Raw genomic sequence first — 21014 nt, forward strand, 5'->3', positions numbered from 1 at the left:
TGGGCCTCATCAGCAGAGTTCACAGTCACCCTCCAGTTTGCCAGTATTCCTAGAACTGCATTATAGAATATATTGCATCCCTGGCTTTGATAACAAATGTACTTGTGCAGATTGCAGTATACGCTAAGGTATAAGATACTCCTTTTTGCACCTAAAAAAAAACCTCTCCTAAACAAAGTCCATTTCACCATACAGTCACAAAGCAACACAATAATTGAAGCTGTTACTTACACTAAACTGTTGGATGTAATAATAGATGAACATCTACAATTTGACTTGCATGTTCAACATAATATTAACAAAATACATCAGAAACTTGGCTTTCTCTATCGGCAAAAACACTTTCTTAACTCTTCCACAAAACAAACCCTTGCCACCACTTATCTGCTCTCCTCTCTTGTCTATGGTGCCTCAATACTTACTAACTTACAAATGTCCCTGAAAACTAAGCTTGAAACATGCTATAACAAAATTGCCAACTTTACTACAAATGCTAAATATTCTATCCAACACTGTATAGGTCTACATTCCCAAAATTGGCTTGAACCCTCACATTGTCTCATGTACCTCCAACTGATGACTACACATAAAATAATCCACAAACCTTTGACTTGCCCTGCCCTTAGTTCATTATTTAGCAACTATCTACCCAAAAGACCTCTAATATCTGAAAATAAACAACTTCTGGTAGTGCATAAGCTTACCATATCGGCTGTGCAGCTTCTATACTCCTGTGCTGTGGCCAGAGCCTGGAACATGCTCCTATTAACAATTGGAGCTAACCAAACCCTTGCATCTTTAAAATCCCCTGTCAGAGTATACTTCTCTTTGTCCTGGAGCTGCTCCTGTACCAAGCCCTGTCCCTTTAAATCCTGACTCCCTCTACTTCCTGAACATATTGTACTACCCATTTAGTTATCATTCGTCCATGTATTTCCTACAAAAAGAAACTTGTTACTCAGTCCACCATACTGTTCTTCTCTGTAATTTCCATCTATTCCAAATTAACACCTTCCCACAAAAATATTTTGAGATAACCTAATTTTTCATTTGGCAGAAGATTTTGCATAAAGTTTTTATAGAAAGTTAGCTATTTTACTTATGTTTCTTGTCTCACTTTGTAAATTAAGTTTTGTACTACTTCTAACTAATTGATAAAATTAAGTTTTGTATTACTTGTAACTATTAATAAATGCCTGTAAAGTTTTGTATTACTTGTAACTATTGATAAATTCCTGTCTGTGTTTATTGTGGAGCTTTCCCCCTGGGCCTCCACTGAAAATGGACCCTTTTGGCCCAGGGGACTACCCCGGTAAACAAATGCCAATAAATAAATATACATGCCACATCTGCAATGGTTTTTGTATCCCCCCCCTCCCCATGTGACTTAGGACTTTACACTCCTGACAATGTCTTCCATGTTGTTAGAATACTTCATCAGCTAGCACCTAAATTGTTTCTTCTATGTAGAAGAAATAATCCCCCACTCAATCCAAGGCCCGTCTGTAAGTGGAAAAGAGAAGGTAGTTATGCAATGCCTCATCCTTAATCTATGATGTTGTTACTTCACCAATGACAAGTTTGTTTTTGAACCAGAGATATCTTAAGCTGCTCTCACTTATTATTGATGCAACTTAGATTAAGAAGTGATGTACTGATTCCTCTGAAGTTGGCTGTTACTGGGTAGAAAAGGTGTGGGGCAGAGTTAACAACCAGTGGGCTAGTTCTAATATCTGTTATCATTGTGAGTATCAATAATAACAAGTGAGTAGGCACATCACTTTGAAAAGAGTACCCAAGTAGAAAACATTTCTTTCAGGCTTGCACAGAGTGAAATGGCTTACAGGCATAAATATTTCTGTCATTAACTGAGATTGCTGTATCCTGAGTCCCGACTAGACCCAACATAAATCTTATTTATTTGGAGTGATCTAGAAGAATGTGGTGATAATATGTTTATCATATAATACTGTACATTTAAATATGACTTGATCCCTGTAAATGATCAGTTGGTCAGAAAACCAGGTAAGTCCTGTGAGCAACCCACGAATAAGGAGTAGAACTGAAACTAGCTACAGTGTACCCATTATGTCCAAACGTCAAATGGTAGATATTTCAGACCTCCAAGCGACAATTAGTAAGCACATCAAACGCAAACTGACATCAGCCATACTGATCTTTTTTCCCCCTTTAATGCATTGAATACTGACAAGTATTACCAGGAAATATTAAATAACAGCTATTTAAAGCAAACCAGTGCAAACTGACAAATATAATTTGTATAAACAAACATTAAAATTCAGTTATGAAACATGATGCTTAAACAAAGATAAATTAGTCTGTATAAAATGAGAAAATGCAGATAGATCTAAAAGTACTATATCTCTAAGGGAATTTGCAGTGATAGGAATGTGCTTACACCTTTACACAAAGATTGTAAACTGCAAAAACTAACATAGACTGCCTAACCATCATATTGCCAATACTTGCAGATGTCTATAACTGCCTCAGGCACTCATACAGAGCTGCTGTCACCCTTCAGGAAGGGAACGTCACCCAGTATATACCAGCATTCATATGCCATTTCAGGAATACAGTCATTGAACAAAACTGCACTCAAAAATGATCTTACCTAAACTTTAAGCTGTTTGAGTTCAGTCTGTTTTAGAGTATGCACCTTAGCATTCTAGGTGCTGTCAATCACACAGACTGCCCAGCAAAAAGCGGTAGGTTGCTAAGTTTATTTAAAAATGTACATAGTGGCATCACTAGTCAGAGGCTAACTTTTTAAAAGCAATGGGCTAGATTTAGAGACAACTAACACTGCTGCATAGCTCTATTTATCACAACACACACTGTTTTTAATTCTGTTCTAATTATTCATAATAGTGCTGCATATGCATCTAAACTAAATGTTAGTGTCAAAATAGTGGTAGTCATCTCCAAATTCAGCCAAATGGTAAGCATATACAAGAAAAAGTCATGCCTCCCCATGGTTTTCAGTTAAGTGACAGAGTGTAAGCATGAACAAGTCAGGCAAGTTGCAGTAAGATTATAGTACGGTTATTTTATACAGGCAAATGGATTGTAAAGGTGTCGTGCTGTATTATTGCATTGGTAATGACTGCATTTTAGTGCTGTTAATGCTGCCAGAACATTGTAAACAGAATGCAGAGAGTACATTAAGATGGAAAGGCAACAGTATAAAAGGGCCAGTAAATAGCTACAGTGTTTCTTTAATATTTACTACTTTGCTGTATATTTCTGATAATCACTGTTGTTTTCTAGACTAGTCCCCAGTTGTTGACCCAGACATCTTTAAATAATTGACCCCAAACTAGTAAGCCCTCCGTTACAACTGCATAAAGGCAAAGATTACGTTTTGCCAGAGCTAGTCTTCCTTTGATAGTTAATAAATTACAAATTTCAAATGAAACACACGGTTTTTTGGCTCTCAGATGGTAACAGACCAATAAAACAGGAAAGGTACTGTACTTGCATTTCATACAAGGGAAATCACACTGGGATAAGCTATGTTTATCTTGCACACAATGGCAGCTTCGTGGATAATGTTCAGAAGATTACTTTTTTCCTAATTCTTATTAAGTTCCATGGTATGAGACCTAAAGAAATGTTATCAATGGCAGATCCCTAAATGAAGGTTACAACAAGCCTAAAAGTAAACTGTACCAGATAAATGATGTATCATTCACTCACACTATGCTAATGATGTAACAAAGACAAAATTAAAAGTGCCATTTGCACTTGCCATACAGGAAATATAATGTAATTCTTTGCCGGTTTTACTGGTTAAAATTTGAAACATCTATAAACCAGACATATATAGCTACTGTTAATTGAGTGCTGATTTTTTGCTCATATAATGCATTTGTTTTATAGTTTAATGTTTTTGCCATTTGTTTGCCAAAACAGAATAATATTCTGACTTGTTTAGATAATTAGCTATAAAACTTAATATTTCTAAACAAAGCATCACATTCCTGTTACAAACATAACATATTGTTTATGTAATTAAATAAATGCTGTGCTTAGGCATACTGCCATATATAACAGTACTTGTAAAGTAAAACTCATTTTGTATATATTTTTGTAATGGGTACTGTTGCACTGATTGCACTGTTATTATAATTTCAATGGCATTTCAGTGACTTCAGTTTAACTATAGGCAGCATTGTTGTTAAACATGACCATTTTGGAGGAGCTCTAAGAACTATGGCGTCATCAAGGTACACATATTTGATTTATCAGTACACTGCTTATATGACCACCTTGGTAAATTTAAAGCAACAGAGAAATAACTAGAGAATAACCAGAATGGGAAATGCTTTCTGTGGGCCAGAGCACCTTGCAGATTCTAGAAGGCAGTAATCAATGTGGAGTTATATGCAATAGGAAACTGTAGAACTTGTCTATAACACAGGTTGGAATGAGGCAGCCATATTAATAAGATTATACAGAATTAAGTTTACCTGTTCTCATTCCTTGAAACTGCAGTACTATAGGCTGTATTATACACACACTCATCTCCCAGAGTGCATCAAATGGTATAACCATGGTAACCATGAGTAATGTAGCATAGAAGAAAAGGGAAAGAGACCCAATAGAAGTTGTAAGGTGAGAACACAGCTAAAATATTCCATTGCCAAGCAGAGAAATATCTGCTGTATTATGCCTTTCATATGCTAGTGATTTTTGTTTGTCATGCACACAAGTTATTGTTGGGCAGCTTTGCAGCAATTTGACACAAAGCAGCATGTTCACACACATGACTGTCTTTTCAAATAAAACATAAACTACGTGCACTAGTTTGCCATTGTGGATCTGTTAAAAAAAGGAAACCCAAGCTTGTTTATGATTGCTTATTGATTCCAAAATTTGAATCAGCTAATAAAAAAACAAAAAGTCACTGAAGCATACAAGTTTAGAATCAAACAGTACAAAAATAGTATAAAAAGTAAAACTATACTTTAGGGCACTTTACAGTTATTAAGCACTTTTATTCTTCTTTATTAACAGTATTTCTTCAAATGTAAAAGGCATCTTTTGTATTTTTTTAATCATATAATCACATTTTAAACAATCAAGCATTAAAATTTAATTAAACAACTATAAACATGCTCTCAATTTAAAGACTGTAAATTTGAAAAACCTTTCCTACTTATTACATCACATCACCTGTAAATAATTTTCATAGTGGGTCTATATTAGATGAATGAACAATCAAAATGTGAAATACAACATGCTCGACACACTTTGATCGAATGTTCATCTAATCGAACCCTTAAAATAATGAAAACTGGAGTTCCGAAAAGTTTTGTTTGTCCCACACCTTTCCTACACTAACATGCAACACACACATACAACTAATACATATAAACCCATATATTCTCACATCATTCAACAACTTTCAAACCTTAACACATTCTTCTACTTTTAAAAGAAAGTGGGGGGCTTCACCCCCCCCATACCCCCTAACTATATGTACCAACTCCGCGATCACTCTACATTGGGAAAAGGACAATTACCTGCTAATCACAACATACACACACAAGTATGGAATTCACTTACCTACCCATTCCAGACAGTGTAGCATCCTTACGTCACAAGCTACACTCACCACCATGGCCAACTAAAACTTTTCTGAACTCCGGTTTTCATCTTTTACAGTGTTCGATTAGATGAACGATCGATCAAAGTGTGTTGAGCACATTGTACTCGACATTTTGATCATTCATTCATCTAATAGGAACCCTTCATAGTCACCTCCTCCCATAAATATCACAGGACACTTCTTCTATTTAAAAAAAAAAATATTTTGATCGTGGAGCAACACATAATTATGTTTTTCTAAAGCATCTAATATCAATTCAGGCTTGCATTGCATAATAAATAGTTGTAATTCAAATTTACAATCTTTAAAATGAAAGAATATTTATTGTTATTTGTGTGAATATCAATGACTATTGATTGGGTAACGTGTGATCATATTATATTTTTAAGGAACAGTCTTGTTTGGATGGATTCTTAAAAGGTTCTGTTAATAAAGGACAAAAGCAATTATAAGTTTAAGATGACTTGGAGTATATTTTTTATTGTTGCCTTGAATTAGCTCTGATGAGACATTTTGTACCCTTTTTGAGAATAAAAAAAATATTTTTTTCTTATTCCCAGTATGAATGTTAATGATGATATGTAGAAAAATGATTTCTATTGATATCAGGAAAAAATGGTTAGATACAGAGAGTTCATTTTGATTTCATCACCAGATTCACTTAGGATAGTGATCTGTTAGTCTTCAAATGGAGCACAATAGTCAAAAGTAAAAAAATAATAGAACTATTAGACTTATTTCTGATTAGATAGCTTCATGCCACACATATATCTTGCAGCTAAGCCACTTCCTCAGATAGTAAGCCATCTAGGGCCCACATGTAGAACTATACAATTTACACAAATTCAATATCTGTAACATCTTTCTGTACATCCCTAGTTATTGGAACAGTATCAATAGGAGTTCAGCAATCAGCATGCATTGTGCATATAAAAAGTAAATCAGGTGTAGCAAGTAGGGCATGAAAGAACCAACAATATTTTTGCAGCATCATCAAGGTAAGGGGATATTTGTATGTTAATAATAATATATGCTGTTTTTTTTATCTCTAGGGCAAATCAACCACATCAAAGAGGCTAACAAGTCTAGTGCAATCTTAAATGGTTATATTTTAACATTGGAAGCGGACCACTTAATTTGTACTGACAAGTAGATCAAAAATAAGCTGGAATTCAGAGAACATTAAACCAGACAGTGCATGAGCAAAGGGTCTGATCATTTTCTTCTGTGTATACTGAGGCGTTACAGACCTTAAATGACTTCCGATCTTTCAATGCCTTCACTGGGAAAGCCATCTGCTTACTTTGGCTATCATATCAGCTGGATAATTGTGTTTTTTTTTCATTTCCTTTGCAAGCTGAAACACATTAAGAGTGGAAAGCTTCTGCTAGAAATGCAATTTTAGAAAATACATTTTGTCTGCAACAGGCTGGAATAATTCAAATTATGCATACATTACAGACATGTGCCACTGCATTTACTGCACAAAATAATGTAACATTCACAACAAAGGTTTTAAATTCACTGGTATTGTCATCTTAAAATGTTTGCCTAACATCTGTATATTCTTTGTTGACATTCTATTTTTATACCACAATTCAGTTATATTAAAGTAACACCATAAGTGTATTTTTATTTATTTTTTGATTGTTTGTTTTTATATATCTGCAATGAATAGCAAGCTTTATGTTCTGTTTTTGTTACAATAGTTAAAAACTGTTACTGATTCTGAATTAAAATTAGTCATTTACTTTTAGGTACATTTTTCAAAAATAAGTACAGTGTGTTTTTCTCAGTGTACTTTTGTCTCTAGTTTTCTTTTTTTTTTAATTATGCATAGTGCTGCCTTCCCTACAGACACTTCAGGGGCTAAAGGCTAGACTATTCAGGTCCAGAGACATGTGCAATTCTGAATAACCTACACAGCAGTACTTAACTGGAAAAGTGTCTTTGCAAATAAATCCTCTAAATAGCTTTGTTTTAAATGCAAGAAATGAAAGAGTGGCATAAATGTATTAGCATTTCTATCATTTGCTCAGCTGCTAAAGTTCATTTTCCGGGCATGCACAGTAAGTTCTTGAGTGATTATAAGTTAGCACATTCATGCAGAGAGGAGTGCTATAACTCTAACTGTTTCACAAATAGTTTTGTACTTAACCAAGATTATCAGGTCAAAATAAGATGTAAGCAATACATGCATAGCAGGAGGCATTATATATTCTGCATGGATGTGCTGGCTTTTTAAAAGAATGCTACCTTTATACCTTTCCATTTGTACGGCTGACTATACTTTCTACAGCCATGCATTTTATGTTTCACAGTTTCAATATGCAAAAACATTTTGTAGTTTATTTTGTTATACATTACCTGAAAGCTTTGTGAAGACTGCAGCATTTTACCTTCCATTAGCACCAGAATTAATTGCCAGAGCTTGTTGTTATATGTTAAAACTCATAAAGTAATGAAAAAGCTTAGTACATCCTGCCAAATTTAAAGTTATCTTCCATTCCTTAAATGTAAATCCAGACACTATGGTGTAGTCATACCCATTGTACTATTACTGGCAATGGCTTATTTCACAGGTTACCCCAATCATACCCATCGCACTATTACTGGCAATGGCTTATTTCATAGGCTACTCCAATCATACCCATTGAACTATTACTGGAAATGGCTTATTTCACAGGTTACCCCAATCATACCCATCGCACTATTACTGGCAATGGCTTATTTCATAGGTTACTCCAGTCATTCCCATCATACTATTACTGGCAATGGTTTATTTCATAGGCTACTCCAGTCATACCTATCATACTATTACTGGCAATGGCTTATTTCATAGTTTACTCCAGTCATACCCATCGTACTATTACTGGAAATGGCTTATTTTATAGGTTACTCCAGTCATACCCATTGTAGTATTACTGGCAATGTCTTATTCCATAGGTTACTCCAGTCATACCCATTGTACTATTACTGGCAATGGCTTATTTCATAGGCTTCTCCAATCATACCCATCGTACTATTACTGGCAATGGCTTATTTCATAGGCTACTCCAATCATACCCATTGTACTATTACTGGCAATGGCTTATTTCATAGTCTAATCCAATCATACCCATCGCACTATTACTGGCAATGGCTTATTTCATAGGTTATTCCAGTCATTCCCATCATACTATTACTGGCAATGGCTTATTTCATAGGCTACTCCAGTCATTCCCATCATACTATTACCGGTAATGGCTTATTTCATAGCCTACTCCAATCATACCCATTGTACTGTTACTGGCAATGGCTTATTTCATAGGCTACTCCAGTCATACCCATCGTACTGTTACCAACAATGGCTTATTTCATATGTTACTCCAGTCAAACCCATTGTATTATTGCTGGCAATGGCTTATTTCATAGGTTACTCCAGTCATACCCATTGTACTATTACTGCTAATGGCATATTTCATAGGCTACTCCAATCATACCCATCGTACTATTACTGGCAATGGCTTATTTCATAGGCTACTCCAGTCATTCCCATCATACTGTTACTGGCAATGGCTTATTTCATAGGCTACTCCAGTCATTCCCATCATACTGTTACTGGCAATGGCTTATTTCATAGGCTACTCCAGTCATTCCCATCATACTATTACTGGCAATGGCTTATTTCATAGGCTACTCCAGTCATTCCCATCATACTGTTACTGGCAATGGCTTATTTCATAGACTACTCCAGTCATACCCATCGTACTATTACTGCTAATGGCTTATTTCATAGGCTACTCCAGTCATTCCCATCATACTGTTACTGGCAATGGCTTATTTCATAGATTACTCCAGTCATTCCCATCATACTGTTACTGGCAATGGCTTATTTCATAGATTACTCCAGTCATTCCCATCATACTGTTACTGGCAATGGCTTATTTCATAGATTACTCCAGTCATTCCCATCATACTGTTACTGGCAATGGCTTATTTCATAGATTACTCCAGTAACCAAGACTCCAACGTTGCACTTGACTGTTCTTATTACAGTGAAGACTTCCCTTGTGCAAAGAGTTTTGTTAACTAAACTGATGCTGTCTTGAAAGCTACAATTTATTACAAGGTGATTCATTTAAAATGGTTTAGATATTTGGACTATAAAATGATGCCGTAACCTAAAAGAAAAATGTGTTTTATACATTTGAAATATCATGCACATATTTATGTAAATTCTGTTACAGCTGCTATACCAGTTCCTAAGAGATGCATTATTGAAGTGCATCACTGTAAATGGAGAATGGTGTCACACAATTCCTCAAATTTTCTTTGATATGAATTGACTCCTTTGGCTCAGCAACTGACCCAGCCATGTGCTCAACCAAAGCTGGAAAACTGGTGCACTCATGCCATCTGACTGCCCAGACACTAGGCTATATTCTGAACCTCAGTATTTCTCTTCACAGATTCTAGACCATAACATTATATTCAGTAGTGCACTTAGAGCATTGTATTGAAGCTTTTGTTGTTAGTCATTTTGATGAAAGTTAAAATGGTGCATTACATTCAACATAAAAGGTGTTCTATTAGCAGAATCAGTTCCTTGTGTTCCAGCCTCTTAACAAATACATATTGCACATTTCAGCAGTGAATTAAAATGTATTATATAACATGTGCAAGAAATTTAAAAATGCCTCCAGATGTGTACAGATGTTTTATTTTATTCTGGTTAATAAAAATGAGTTTCTTCTCAATTAAGATGATATCTGCAGATGTATTGCTTTTCCCTCATCCTAAATTCATTTCATTTTTATGCCTGTGTCCTTGAAAAGAAAAAGGGTTTGCTGATGTAGGACATTTTTATTTTTACACAGCTCACTGTAAACTGGATTCTAATTCTATATTCCAATCCTTCTCTAAACTAAAACATTACAGCAAGTTTATTAAAACTCTTTAGGCTTCTTTTGCCATTCGAAAAACAAAACCAACAATAAACAAAGAATACATTGTTCATTATAAGTGCCCTATATGAAATTCATGTGTAAGGTGAATAGCTGCATTAATTCTATAAAAAATGTACTGCTCTCCCAGCAATCCCTGTTCTACCATTTTACTTCCTTCTATGACAGCAAACTACAGTGATGTAATCACATGAACTGTTATAAATGCAAATGATAAGTTTGTGAAATACACTTAGATGAAATTACTGTATGATTGTTACATTTATTTAATTTCAGTATAGAATTAGCATGCTACAAGCATACCTGACTGAAAAACAACTTGTTAGGAAATATATTTAGTAAACGCCATTGGAATTTAATATCTATAAGTTAAATAAATGGTTGAGACCAGTATAAACATTGGTGAACATACATGTAGGTGAACTGAGATAAAGTCATGTTGTAGAACTTTTTTCCTTTTTTGCTGTGTGTGGGATTTTATAGCATCTGTAAATAAAGCATATTCTTCTCAGTCTATTCACATTGGTGAAATAATCAGTAGTTATAGTCAAGCTGCTCTGTTCCCTTATCAGATGACTTTCACTCACTTAGTACTTATGTATGGCTTTCAGTGAGGCAGTGAAATTTAAAACCATTTTTCATATTCTTGTTACTTATCTGAAGGTGGAATTTTTTCACCTGTTGTTTTTGTCCGCTTACCCTCAAGGTTCCCTCCAATTGGACATGGCCTATTTGCTCTTTTACCCTGATAATTTCACCACAGATCAGGGCAAAACCTGTCCAGAATGGATCATCATTCAGGCTGCCATGAGGATGATGTATATCCTTGCCGCCATCCTTGAAATGAAGGTGTTATTGTTTTTGTAATGGCTTAACAATATGCACCTGGGTGGGTATGTGATTTGCATCACTGCATACATCCACAATACATTCTTCATGTGAGTGCACGCATCAGCATACCTACATTGAAGGTTACTGCCAGATGGTGGCTTGATGAGGCTAATACCCACCCCCAAGCCTTGCATTTGCATCATTGCTCTCCCTCCTCTATGGGACTGTAGTGGTGCACTGCTGCCCCTCATGGATGTGTGCTTCCATCCTCTCCTGCCAGCTCTATCAGGTACCCAAAGCTGCTATTAAACTCAGGATGCCTGGGACATAGTCAAGGCTTCATCCCCTCTGTGCCACTAAACCTGACTTAAAGAGGAATTTAAAAGACATAATACATACTAATCAACTCAACTGGGCTGTATATAACTATACAGGACCCTATGGCTGAAGAATAGTAATAGAACTTGCAAATCATGAAAAAATCCTAGTTTCACATATATGCAAGTTGCACAGTAAAGTCAAAGAATGCACAACTGTAAAAATAAAAATACAAGGTATGACAAAATATTAAAATGATCATTTGTATACATTTGTGCTGAATAAAATAGAAATCGTTTGTGAAAACAAGACTGCCAAAACATATTTTAGTGTAATGTTACAAGTTTTAAAAGAAATGTATTTCTCTGCTGAATACTTATGGATAAAAGTTATGGTAATTTGTTAGGTAAAGAAATCAGACTTAATTACTATATCACTATATTATTAGTCTCCTGACACTCATTGTGTAGTTCTAACACAATGGGTTATATATAGTTAAAAGTAGTGACTGCCAGTCTTTAAGTAGCTGTCTTTACTGAAGAATGTTCTATTGAATTAAAATCTCTGTATGTCATTGTTTCCCTGATCTCTATGACATAAACATCTCATTTGGAGATATTTGTTTAACAACGAAAAAACTAAAAATTAAAAAGGAAACATGAGTTACAAGATGATCTGATACAGGATAACTGATAAAAGAAAAAATATCAACTCAGGTGGTATCGCATAGTCTCTGCCCATCTAGGGGTCTCAATGGGAAAAACACAGTTATTACTGTATTGTATTTTTCAGTGTTGATAATAAAATTCACATGTGAGAGTTGTACTTTGTTTTGTATTGCATTCACATATGCTGCATAGTAGTGAAGTTCCAAATTATTCTGTGTCACACAATACCAAAATGTTTTGTATAATTAAGTCCGAAGCCATCTTCTAGAAAGCTGGTTAAATAAAGATGGGAAATGGAAGAAAGTACAATTGTGTAACCGGAACTTAACATAACAATAGATGTCTGAATGATCACTGCTGCAGTATCCTTGGTTATATAGGTTATATCCTGCCAAGAATATAACAGCCAGCCAGCAACCAAAGCTTCAGGGCACCTTCCACATGCCCAAACTGTCAAGCAGTGACTAAAAGGCAAGTTTTGGTGCAAAGCCCTTCAGAGCTTTCCTGCCAGCAGAGATAGGGAGGCTGGCCCTTGAAAGGACAATGCTAGAAATAACAAAAAATAAACGTCCACACCCTGGCATAAAAACACACTAAAAAATAAGGGGGGTGTAGGGAGGGAGTGGCTACTGCAACAGTGATCATTTGAACATCTACTGTTAGTAAGTTCAGCTTAAACAACTATACTGTGTTCTTCAGCTCGATCACTACTGCAGTAGCCTTAGCTATATGGGTAGGTTACCACAGTGAACTGGCTTTTGGAGGAGCAAGGAGAAAGGTGCAGGAGCCCCTGGAGGATGGTGCTAGCAAAACATGATCTAGACCTACAGAAGTAATCAGTCTTATAGTGCTTTTTAAAATTATGTAGAGAGGACCAAGTAGCAGCTTCTAAAATACTTCTAGAATGCAAACCTTTCCAAAAAGCCATAGATGAAGACAAGGTCCTGGCAGAGTGGGCCTTGACCCTGCCTGGAATATATTTGTCATGGTGAGTATAACAAAAGGTAATAGCCTTAGACAGCCATGTGGAAATAGTTTGCTTTGACACAGATTGTCCCTTCTTATTACTTTCAGGAGAAATGAAAATTGATCCAAAGATCTGAAAGATTTATTCTGTCAAGATAGTACCTGAGTTGTCTGTGGACATCAAAGGTATGGAGTATCCTTCGTCCCTCATTTTTAGGTTCAGGAAAGAAAATTGGGAGATAGATGGTTTGGCTTAGAGTAAACTCAGATACCACTTTAGCCATAAAAGAAAGATTAGTTCTCAAAGCAACCCTGTCCCTATGGAAAATGAGATGGGATTGACTCACCATAAGAGCTTGCAACTCAGATAACCTTCTTGCAGAGGTCAGAGCAATCAATAAACCTGTTATCTATGTTAAAACCTCAAGTCAGACAGATTATTTGGTTCAAATGGAACAAGTATTAGCTTCTCTAACACAAAATTAAGATCCCAATGAGAGTACAATAGTTTACTTTGTGGCCTCTTATGCAAAACCTCTTTCAGGAACATTTTAACATGAGACTACCTTGAAAGAGGAGGATCCATGGGCAGACATGCTGAAATGCCTGATAAATGAACCTTGCTAGATTAAGAAAGGTCATAGGACAGTAACTCACATAAATGCTGTAAAACCAGAGAATGATTACCCCTGAATGGGTGCTGCTTATATTGTTGGCAAAAACTAGAAAACCTTTTCTATTTGCTAATATATGATTGCCTAGTAGCAGGCTTTTTGCCTCCATTAGTACCTTATGCATATTTACAGAAAATAGGTGCCTAAAAAGAATATCATCCAGGCAGTCATTTGAAGATGATTGGTGTCAGGGTGCATTAAACATCACTGTTCTTGTTTGATTAGCTCAGTTCTATGAGTAAGCTTTTGGTAATTGTCCCTGGAAATTTCCAAAACAAAGGAGACCCACAGTTGCCTGGGCCAGAAGGGAGTCACCACAATGATCTTAAGGGATTCCTTCTGAATCTTCAGAAGTACTCTGGATATTAGTGAGAAGGGTGGAAAAGCATACAGGAACATTCTGTTCAAAGAAAAGAAAAGGCATCTGTCTTCCAGGCCTTCTTGCATGGAGTCCTGCCAATTGATTTTTCAGACAGGAGGCAAAAAGGTCTACTTGAGGAACTCCCTAAAGATGGATCAACTCTTGGAAGACCCTCTGATCTAGTTTCCATTCATGAGGCTCTGCCATGGTCCTGCTTAGCTTGTCTGCCACAGAATTTTGTTCTGATGGAATGAAGGATGTCTGTAGAATGAGACTGTGCTGTGAAGCTATATCCCAAGCTAATATGGGTAGTCTTCAAAGGGGGTACGACTTGGTTTCCCCTTGCTTGTTGGTGTACCACATGACTGTAGTATTGTCTGTAATCACTTGAATAGGTCCCTGGAGCCAAAGATGGATCAAAAAGTTGAGTGTCTTGATCAAGGAAAGCATCTCCATGATATTTATATACTTGAATTTATCCTTGGTGTCCCACACCTCCTCCACTTTTATCTCCCCTGAAACTAATCGCCAAGCAAATTCCAAACTGTCTGTGGTGACTGACTGTTTGGAGTAGGGATGGAGAAGACAAGACCTGGATTTAAGGATATCTGTTGTCTCCAGCAAAAACATAAAATATATGAAAAACAAAAAATATACTGGTATGGACCTTATATATATATATATATATATATATATATATATATATATATATATATATATATATATATATATATATATATATATATATATATGGTTCCCCTTCACAAAGTCGAATGGCCACAATCTCAAAAAAATTGTGGAAGCTCGATTCTGTGAATGGGGAATGGCATACAGTGCAGAACGGGAGATTTCCCTTTCTAAGCTGTAGTGCGATCTCAGAGTTGGAATAAATAAGTAGCAGGGGGTATGGGGGGTGCAGCCACCCATGTGGGGGGTGCACGGGGGCTTTCCCCCCTGCAGAAACACTTTGTTGTGTTACATTTTTTCTGTTTTTCAGCTCCCTTTCATGAAGTTGAGCTACAGAAATTCAAGCATATGGCTTCGGACATATGCATTTCGAGTTTCTGAATGTTTGACTTTATGAAGGGGAACCATACATATATATATATATATATATATATATATTTTTTTTTTTTTTTTGATTTGTATGTTTTGTTAAATGTTATATCTTGATTTTATATTGTTTTCAAATTTAATAAAAAAATTTTTAAAAAAGAAAAACAAGCAGATGAGTGATTTCATCCTTAAATGAGCTTCCAAAGCCAACCAAAAATGGAGGTCTCATTTGCATATAACTCACCCTACCCAGACATTTCTCATTTGTTTATTTCCATTTCAGCTGCAAACATTAACCCAAAAGCTGACCTAGCAGAGAATTTAGATCTACTCAAGTTCCCAGCCTACTTTCAGCCCAATAAGAACTAAAAACAAGGAAATGGAATGATAAATACTACTGAACATCACTTAAAAGATAACACAATAGCAGGTTTTATAGCAACATGCACTTTCTGAGCAAAAAGAAGTACTAAACTCAACTGTTATGCCTGGGATTATTGACTATGTGTAACCCTCAATGCCTCAATTGTCTGAAAATCAAAACTCTTATGAAGCAAAAATCAAGAGCATTTTGCAAAATCAGGGTCCACAGGTATGTTTGTGTGTTTTGGAAACAGACCTCTGACGGCAAAAAAGTAACATACATGCAGCACCTGACTGCATGTGCTATTTTGCTACAGAGAACATAACTGATTTCTATTTCATTCATTTTTAGTAAAAGCAAAGTGTAATCCTCAATATAAATAATGCTCAATGCAATGTGTCTAATGTGGCAAATAAATGTGTATACTCCTAAATTAACACTGCAATATTTTACTGTGTTATTATTTGCTATTTTAGCAAATTGTGTTACAGTAAATTACATTGAGTGCACTGCAAGTGCAGAAAGCTTCACAGGGAAAAAAGTTGAAATAACTCCTTGAAACTAAATTTATGTTATGCAATGCAAAGTAAACAATTTTCAACACTACTCTACTAGAAGATACACTGCAAACATATAGTAAAAAGTATTAGAAAAATGGTGATCATTAAAAATGTGTACTGCAGTGCAATTAGGTTACCTGGAAAAAAACTGATTTCTTCATGAACTCTGCTGTCTAGCAAAACTTGGGAGGAGGATAAATGCAATAATATACGCACTTTGCAACACAAGCAAAGAAGATAGGTTCCTGCATCAAAAGATTTGCTGTAAACAAATCCTGGCATTGCTAGTATCACATTGTGGGTGGCTTAATTCATGTTTAGGAGCTCTGACATCAACATGGGGGCAGGTAGAAAAAAAATAAACATTTTTAATAACCACCAGAACATAGCCAAATGGCCAACAACAGCTGATATTTGCTGGCTGTGAGATACTTTCTGCAAGTTCCTATTGAAAATTCAGACTTCTGCATAATGCTTTTTTTATATTTAAGAATGGCATCATTAGCTAAGGATGAAACAAATGAGCAGAATGAGGATATTCGAAGAGGAGGGCATTCTTCTCTTTTAATGTAAAAACAAATTTCAAGTAGATAAAACTGAAAAGGCATCAGAAACAAATCAAATAAGTAATGACTAGTTAGAACAAGGAATTATCAGCTTAAACCTCTCTGTGTTGTCTAACTCAGACACACCAGGCTACCTTTCTACTGTCACTAGAATTGCTGCCCCTTCTTGATATAAAAACAGACTTTAGTTAGCCAAAAGTGAAAAGGTGTCAGAAACAAATCAAACAACTAGCTACAACAAGTAATTATCACTCAAGCCTATATGTGTGCAATCATAACTCAGACACACCAGGCTACCTTTCTACTGCCACTAGAATTTCAGTCCCAGTTTTCTTAACAAAAAAAAACACATTTTAGTTAGCCAAAAGTGAAATGGTACTATAAAAACTATATAAAAAATCAAACTAACTACAAGATGATTCAAAGCCAGACAAGCCAGCAATGACAAACACACAACTTTGAGGCAATTTCAATGCACTCTAAAAGTCTAAGGGGAGGGCCTTCCCAGTTTCATCTGTCAGTACTCAGTAAAATCAGCAGAGGAGATAAGACTGTGAGGAGTCTCTAGGGTCATGTTTATAGAACATGAGACTGGGAGGAACTTCTGAGGCCAGATACACTGTAGGGGCAGGCAGCACAAAAGCCTCCAAGCTTAAAAGCACAATAGGAAAAAGATGGATAGGAGGAAATGGCAAAAATGGATACTATGGACACCAAATCAATGTATACTTGTAGCTTCAGATTCAAAAGAGAGATAGTAAAAATGCAACAAAATGAGAACCCAATCAGAGCTGATTTAAACACAGAGGCACATCACAGAAACCACTTGAAAAGCACTGCAGTCTATAAGGCACTATTATATAAAAATATTCAATTAATAACTTTAATTTCAGATACAGAATAAAAACACAACATGACACACAAAAAATGATTTAAATAGTAAGATAAGTGCAGTATTTTAAATGTAGGTGCAGATTTAATAAAGCCTACACAAGCCACTAAAACTTTGTGCTCATCGTGATGCAAAACACACATGGTTATAGTGCACTGTTTTGTATACAGTAGGCAGCGTTGTGTAGAGCTATGCAGTCACAGTAAACTCCATGGTATGCTAATTACAGCATAAGCAGCTGAACTGTATGCTAATAAACTAATCCAAGATAGAGGAGCTATTCAATAAGCTATAAAGCAACTGCATTGACTCAGTGCTGATCTTCCTTGCAAATTTCAAAACCTATTGGAATACCGCCATGGAAAGGAGTCTACACAGAAAGACTGTTAGGGGCTGCTGTTGCCTTAATTCATGTGTATGTGCAACAGGCTGAATTCTATTCTTCTGCTGCTAATAGACCAAAGCCAAGAAGGAGAAGAGTTTTCAGACCCATTTTAACTTATCACAATCTACTTGAGGTGGAAATTGTAGACCACTACAGGGACACAATACAGGAACTCTGCAACCTCTGTCATCCTCAGCTCAGACCAACGTCAAACAGAGGGGAACCAATACCAGTGGAGACAAAAGTATGTGCAACACTTATAATTTTAGCTACAGGTACCTTTCAGAGACCAACAGGGGACATGCTGGAGGTATCACAGGCATCAGCATCCAGGATACTTCATTAATTCCTGAATGCTATCCTCCACCATACCAGTGACCACATATATTTTTCCCGTACACCTGAGGATAGGGCCAGAAATATGCAGGAGTTCTACCCTGTAGCACACTACCCTGAAGTACTGGGTGCCATAGATTGTACACATATAGAAATGAAAGCACCACCCGGGGAACATGGAAGGGTCTTCATAAATAAAAAGGGATTCTACTCTATTAACTGCCACGTCACGTGTAACGCTAAAGGAATTATCTTGAATGTGTGTGTTGGCAACCCAGACAGTTACCATGACTCACATATCTGGCACAACTCCCTTTATCAGATGTTCACTAGGGGTGATATCCCACAGTGTCATTTAGTGGGGGATGCAGGTTATGCACCAGAATCATGGCTGATGATTCCCATCAGAAATGCACACACAGCCACTGAAGAACGCCATAATGAGGCACACACTCAAACCAGAAATATCATAGAGCATGTGTTTGGCCTGCTGAAGTTGCAGTTCCAGTGCCTAGATACATCTGGGGGAACCCTGCAGTACAATCCACATACATGTACTGACATTTTCACCATTTGCTCCATGTTTCACAACATTATCTTGAGAAAATAGCTTCAACAGGATCAACAAGGGGAAAAGGCACATATCCCACCACCACTGGCAAGGTCACCACACAGGTGAGGAGGCAGAGGGTGAAACAGCAGCTGCTGTGGGTGTAGGCAGATGTAGGCATGTTCACTATGCCCTCATATTGAATAAGAGGCAATGGATAGCACACTCACTCACAATCTAAGGGGCTATAACCTTCATCCTATGCACATAGGTTCATACTTTCTCCCATCCAACCGTCAAGGTTCACTTTGAAGAGGGCCAAAGAGGCACTCTGCTTGACATGTATGGGCAATCTATTCCAGAGTCTGGGGAGTCTCAGGGTCACATAGGGCATCTGCTTTAGACCTGTGATTCTTTTAGTGAGGTATTTCTGTGGCCTTCTTCCAGTTGTTGCAGATGTGTTGAGGTACATACCAAATGGGGGGCAATGTTCTCTATAATGGGTCTAATGAGGGATGATACAGTGGGACAATGACCTCCTTTTTTTTTCTGAAAAGCCCCTTAGTGATGATGAGGTGTGCCATGAAGGACAAAGATGAGACCACTGTCCCATTGTGGCAATGTGGTTATCGAAGGGAGAGCAGTCATCTGTGAACTTTGTTAGTCAGAGTCCCTTAGTGGTGGCCTGTACTCAGAGAATTAGAATACCAAACATGGCGGTCCCAGGACTGAATGTCTGGAGCTGGATTTGAGTTGGCTACTTTTACAGTGTGGTTCTGTCAGTAAGCCAGTTAGCAACCCCATTGGGTGATAGGGATTAATGCCAGCAGCTTAGTAAGTTTATTTTATTTATGATGGGGGGGTGGGGGATGGTGCCTTGGGCCAGGCTAGAAGATAGGCTGTGTGGACCACCTACCTTGTCTATGGAGACTCTGGAGCTTGAGAAGAAGATTTCAGGGACAAGATCGAGTTCAGGGGAGTCACAAACCAAACCCAAACTGGGTGGGAAGGTTTGAAGGTTCTTTGTTTATAAGTTTTATTTTAATAATGATAATGCCTTGCAGATAATTGCAGGGCTTGTCAGACAGATGGATGGGAGACTGATTTCAGGCAGAGTTGGATATCTGGTCCCATGGATGCTGTATTCTTAGCTTTGAGTGCATTTTTTTTTTGTGTGTGGCTGTTACAGAAGAATTTTTTTTTTTTCCGGTATTGAGATGGCCATTTAGGGGGGGAGAGGGGGTGAAGTTGGAATCGATCGATCAGCAGCATATAAATAAAATCCTTGGGTATATTTATATTTAAGCCATTCTGGGACCACCAGATTGGCTTCCTTTTTGGATGAGAGCATCTTGGTTCTATTTGGATGGGCGATTCATGCATGAGTGGATGTGCTCATACAGTGCCTTAGTGTAGGATTCAACAATTGAACTTTTCAGTTCCCTCTGCATGGTGATGATGAAGTTGTGTTTGTCTGACTTGAGTAGCATGAAGTTGGCTTTGTTTTTTTGTTTTTTTTTTTTTTTTACTGGGGTGGGGGGGGGGGGGGGTGGATGTTAAGAACCATTGGGCAAAGGTGTTGGTACATGAGTAGTTTTCCTAGTTAATGGCAGGGTAGTTAAAATCACCCAGTATTAGGGTGTTTGGTTCTATCTTAATATTTTTCAGTATGTTTAGAAAGGTGTAGTGAGAATCTTTAGTTGCACCTGGAGAATTTCAGGCGCATTGTGTTGAACCAGGTCTCAGTACTGCACAGATATTGATGTTCTCCATTGGTGGTTTTGTCCTTTGAACTTTGCGCCAGTAACCTGAACTTCCATGTCTCATGTCCATGTAACATTGATTCCAGGCAACACTCACAATGTTTACTTACTCATGCAATGACTGTATGCTCCTAGCATCAGACAGT

General features: G+C 36.9%; 1 protein-coding gene across 3 annotated transcripts in view; it reads left to right on the forward strand.

The window, feature by feature from the left end:
• RGS7 (regulator of G protein signaling 7) overlaps positions 1 to 10375 on the forward strand; it is a 2400584-nt gene extending 2390209 nt beyond the window's left edge. For all 3 annotated transcript variants that reach the window (XM_044058067.1, XM_044058054.1, XM_044058060.1), the window contains one exon: positions 6685 to 10375. Coding sequence is in view for 1 of the 3 variants with exons in the window: in XM_044058060.1 (XP_043913995.1) it covers positions 6685 to 6732 (48 nt within the window). In the remaining 2 variants the exon portion in view is untranslated. The remainder of the gene's footprint in view (positions 1 to 6684) is intronic.
• The last annotated feature ends 10639 nt before the right edge of the window (positions 10376 to 21014 follow it).

Source organism: Protopterus annectens, chromosome 1.part2 (assembly GCF_019279795.1).
Source record: "Protopterus annectens isolate FY-2018-M chromosome 1.part2, PAN1.0, whole genome shotgun sequence".
Lineage (NCBI taxonomy): Eukaryota > Metazoa > Chordata > Ceratodontiformes > Protopteridae > Protopterus > Protopterus annectens.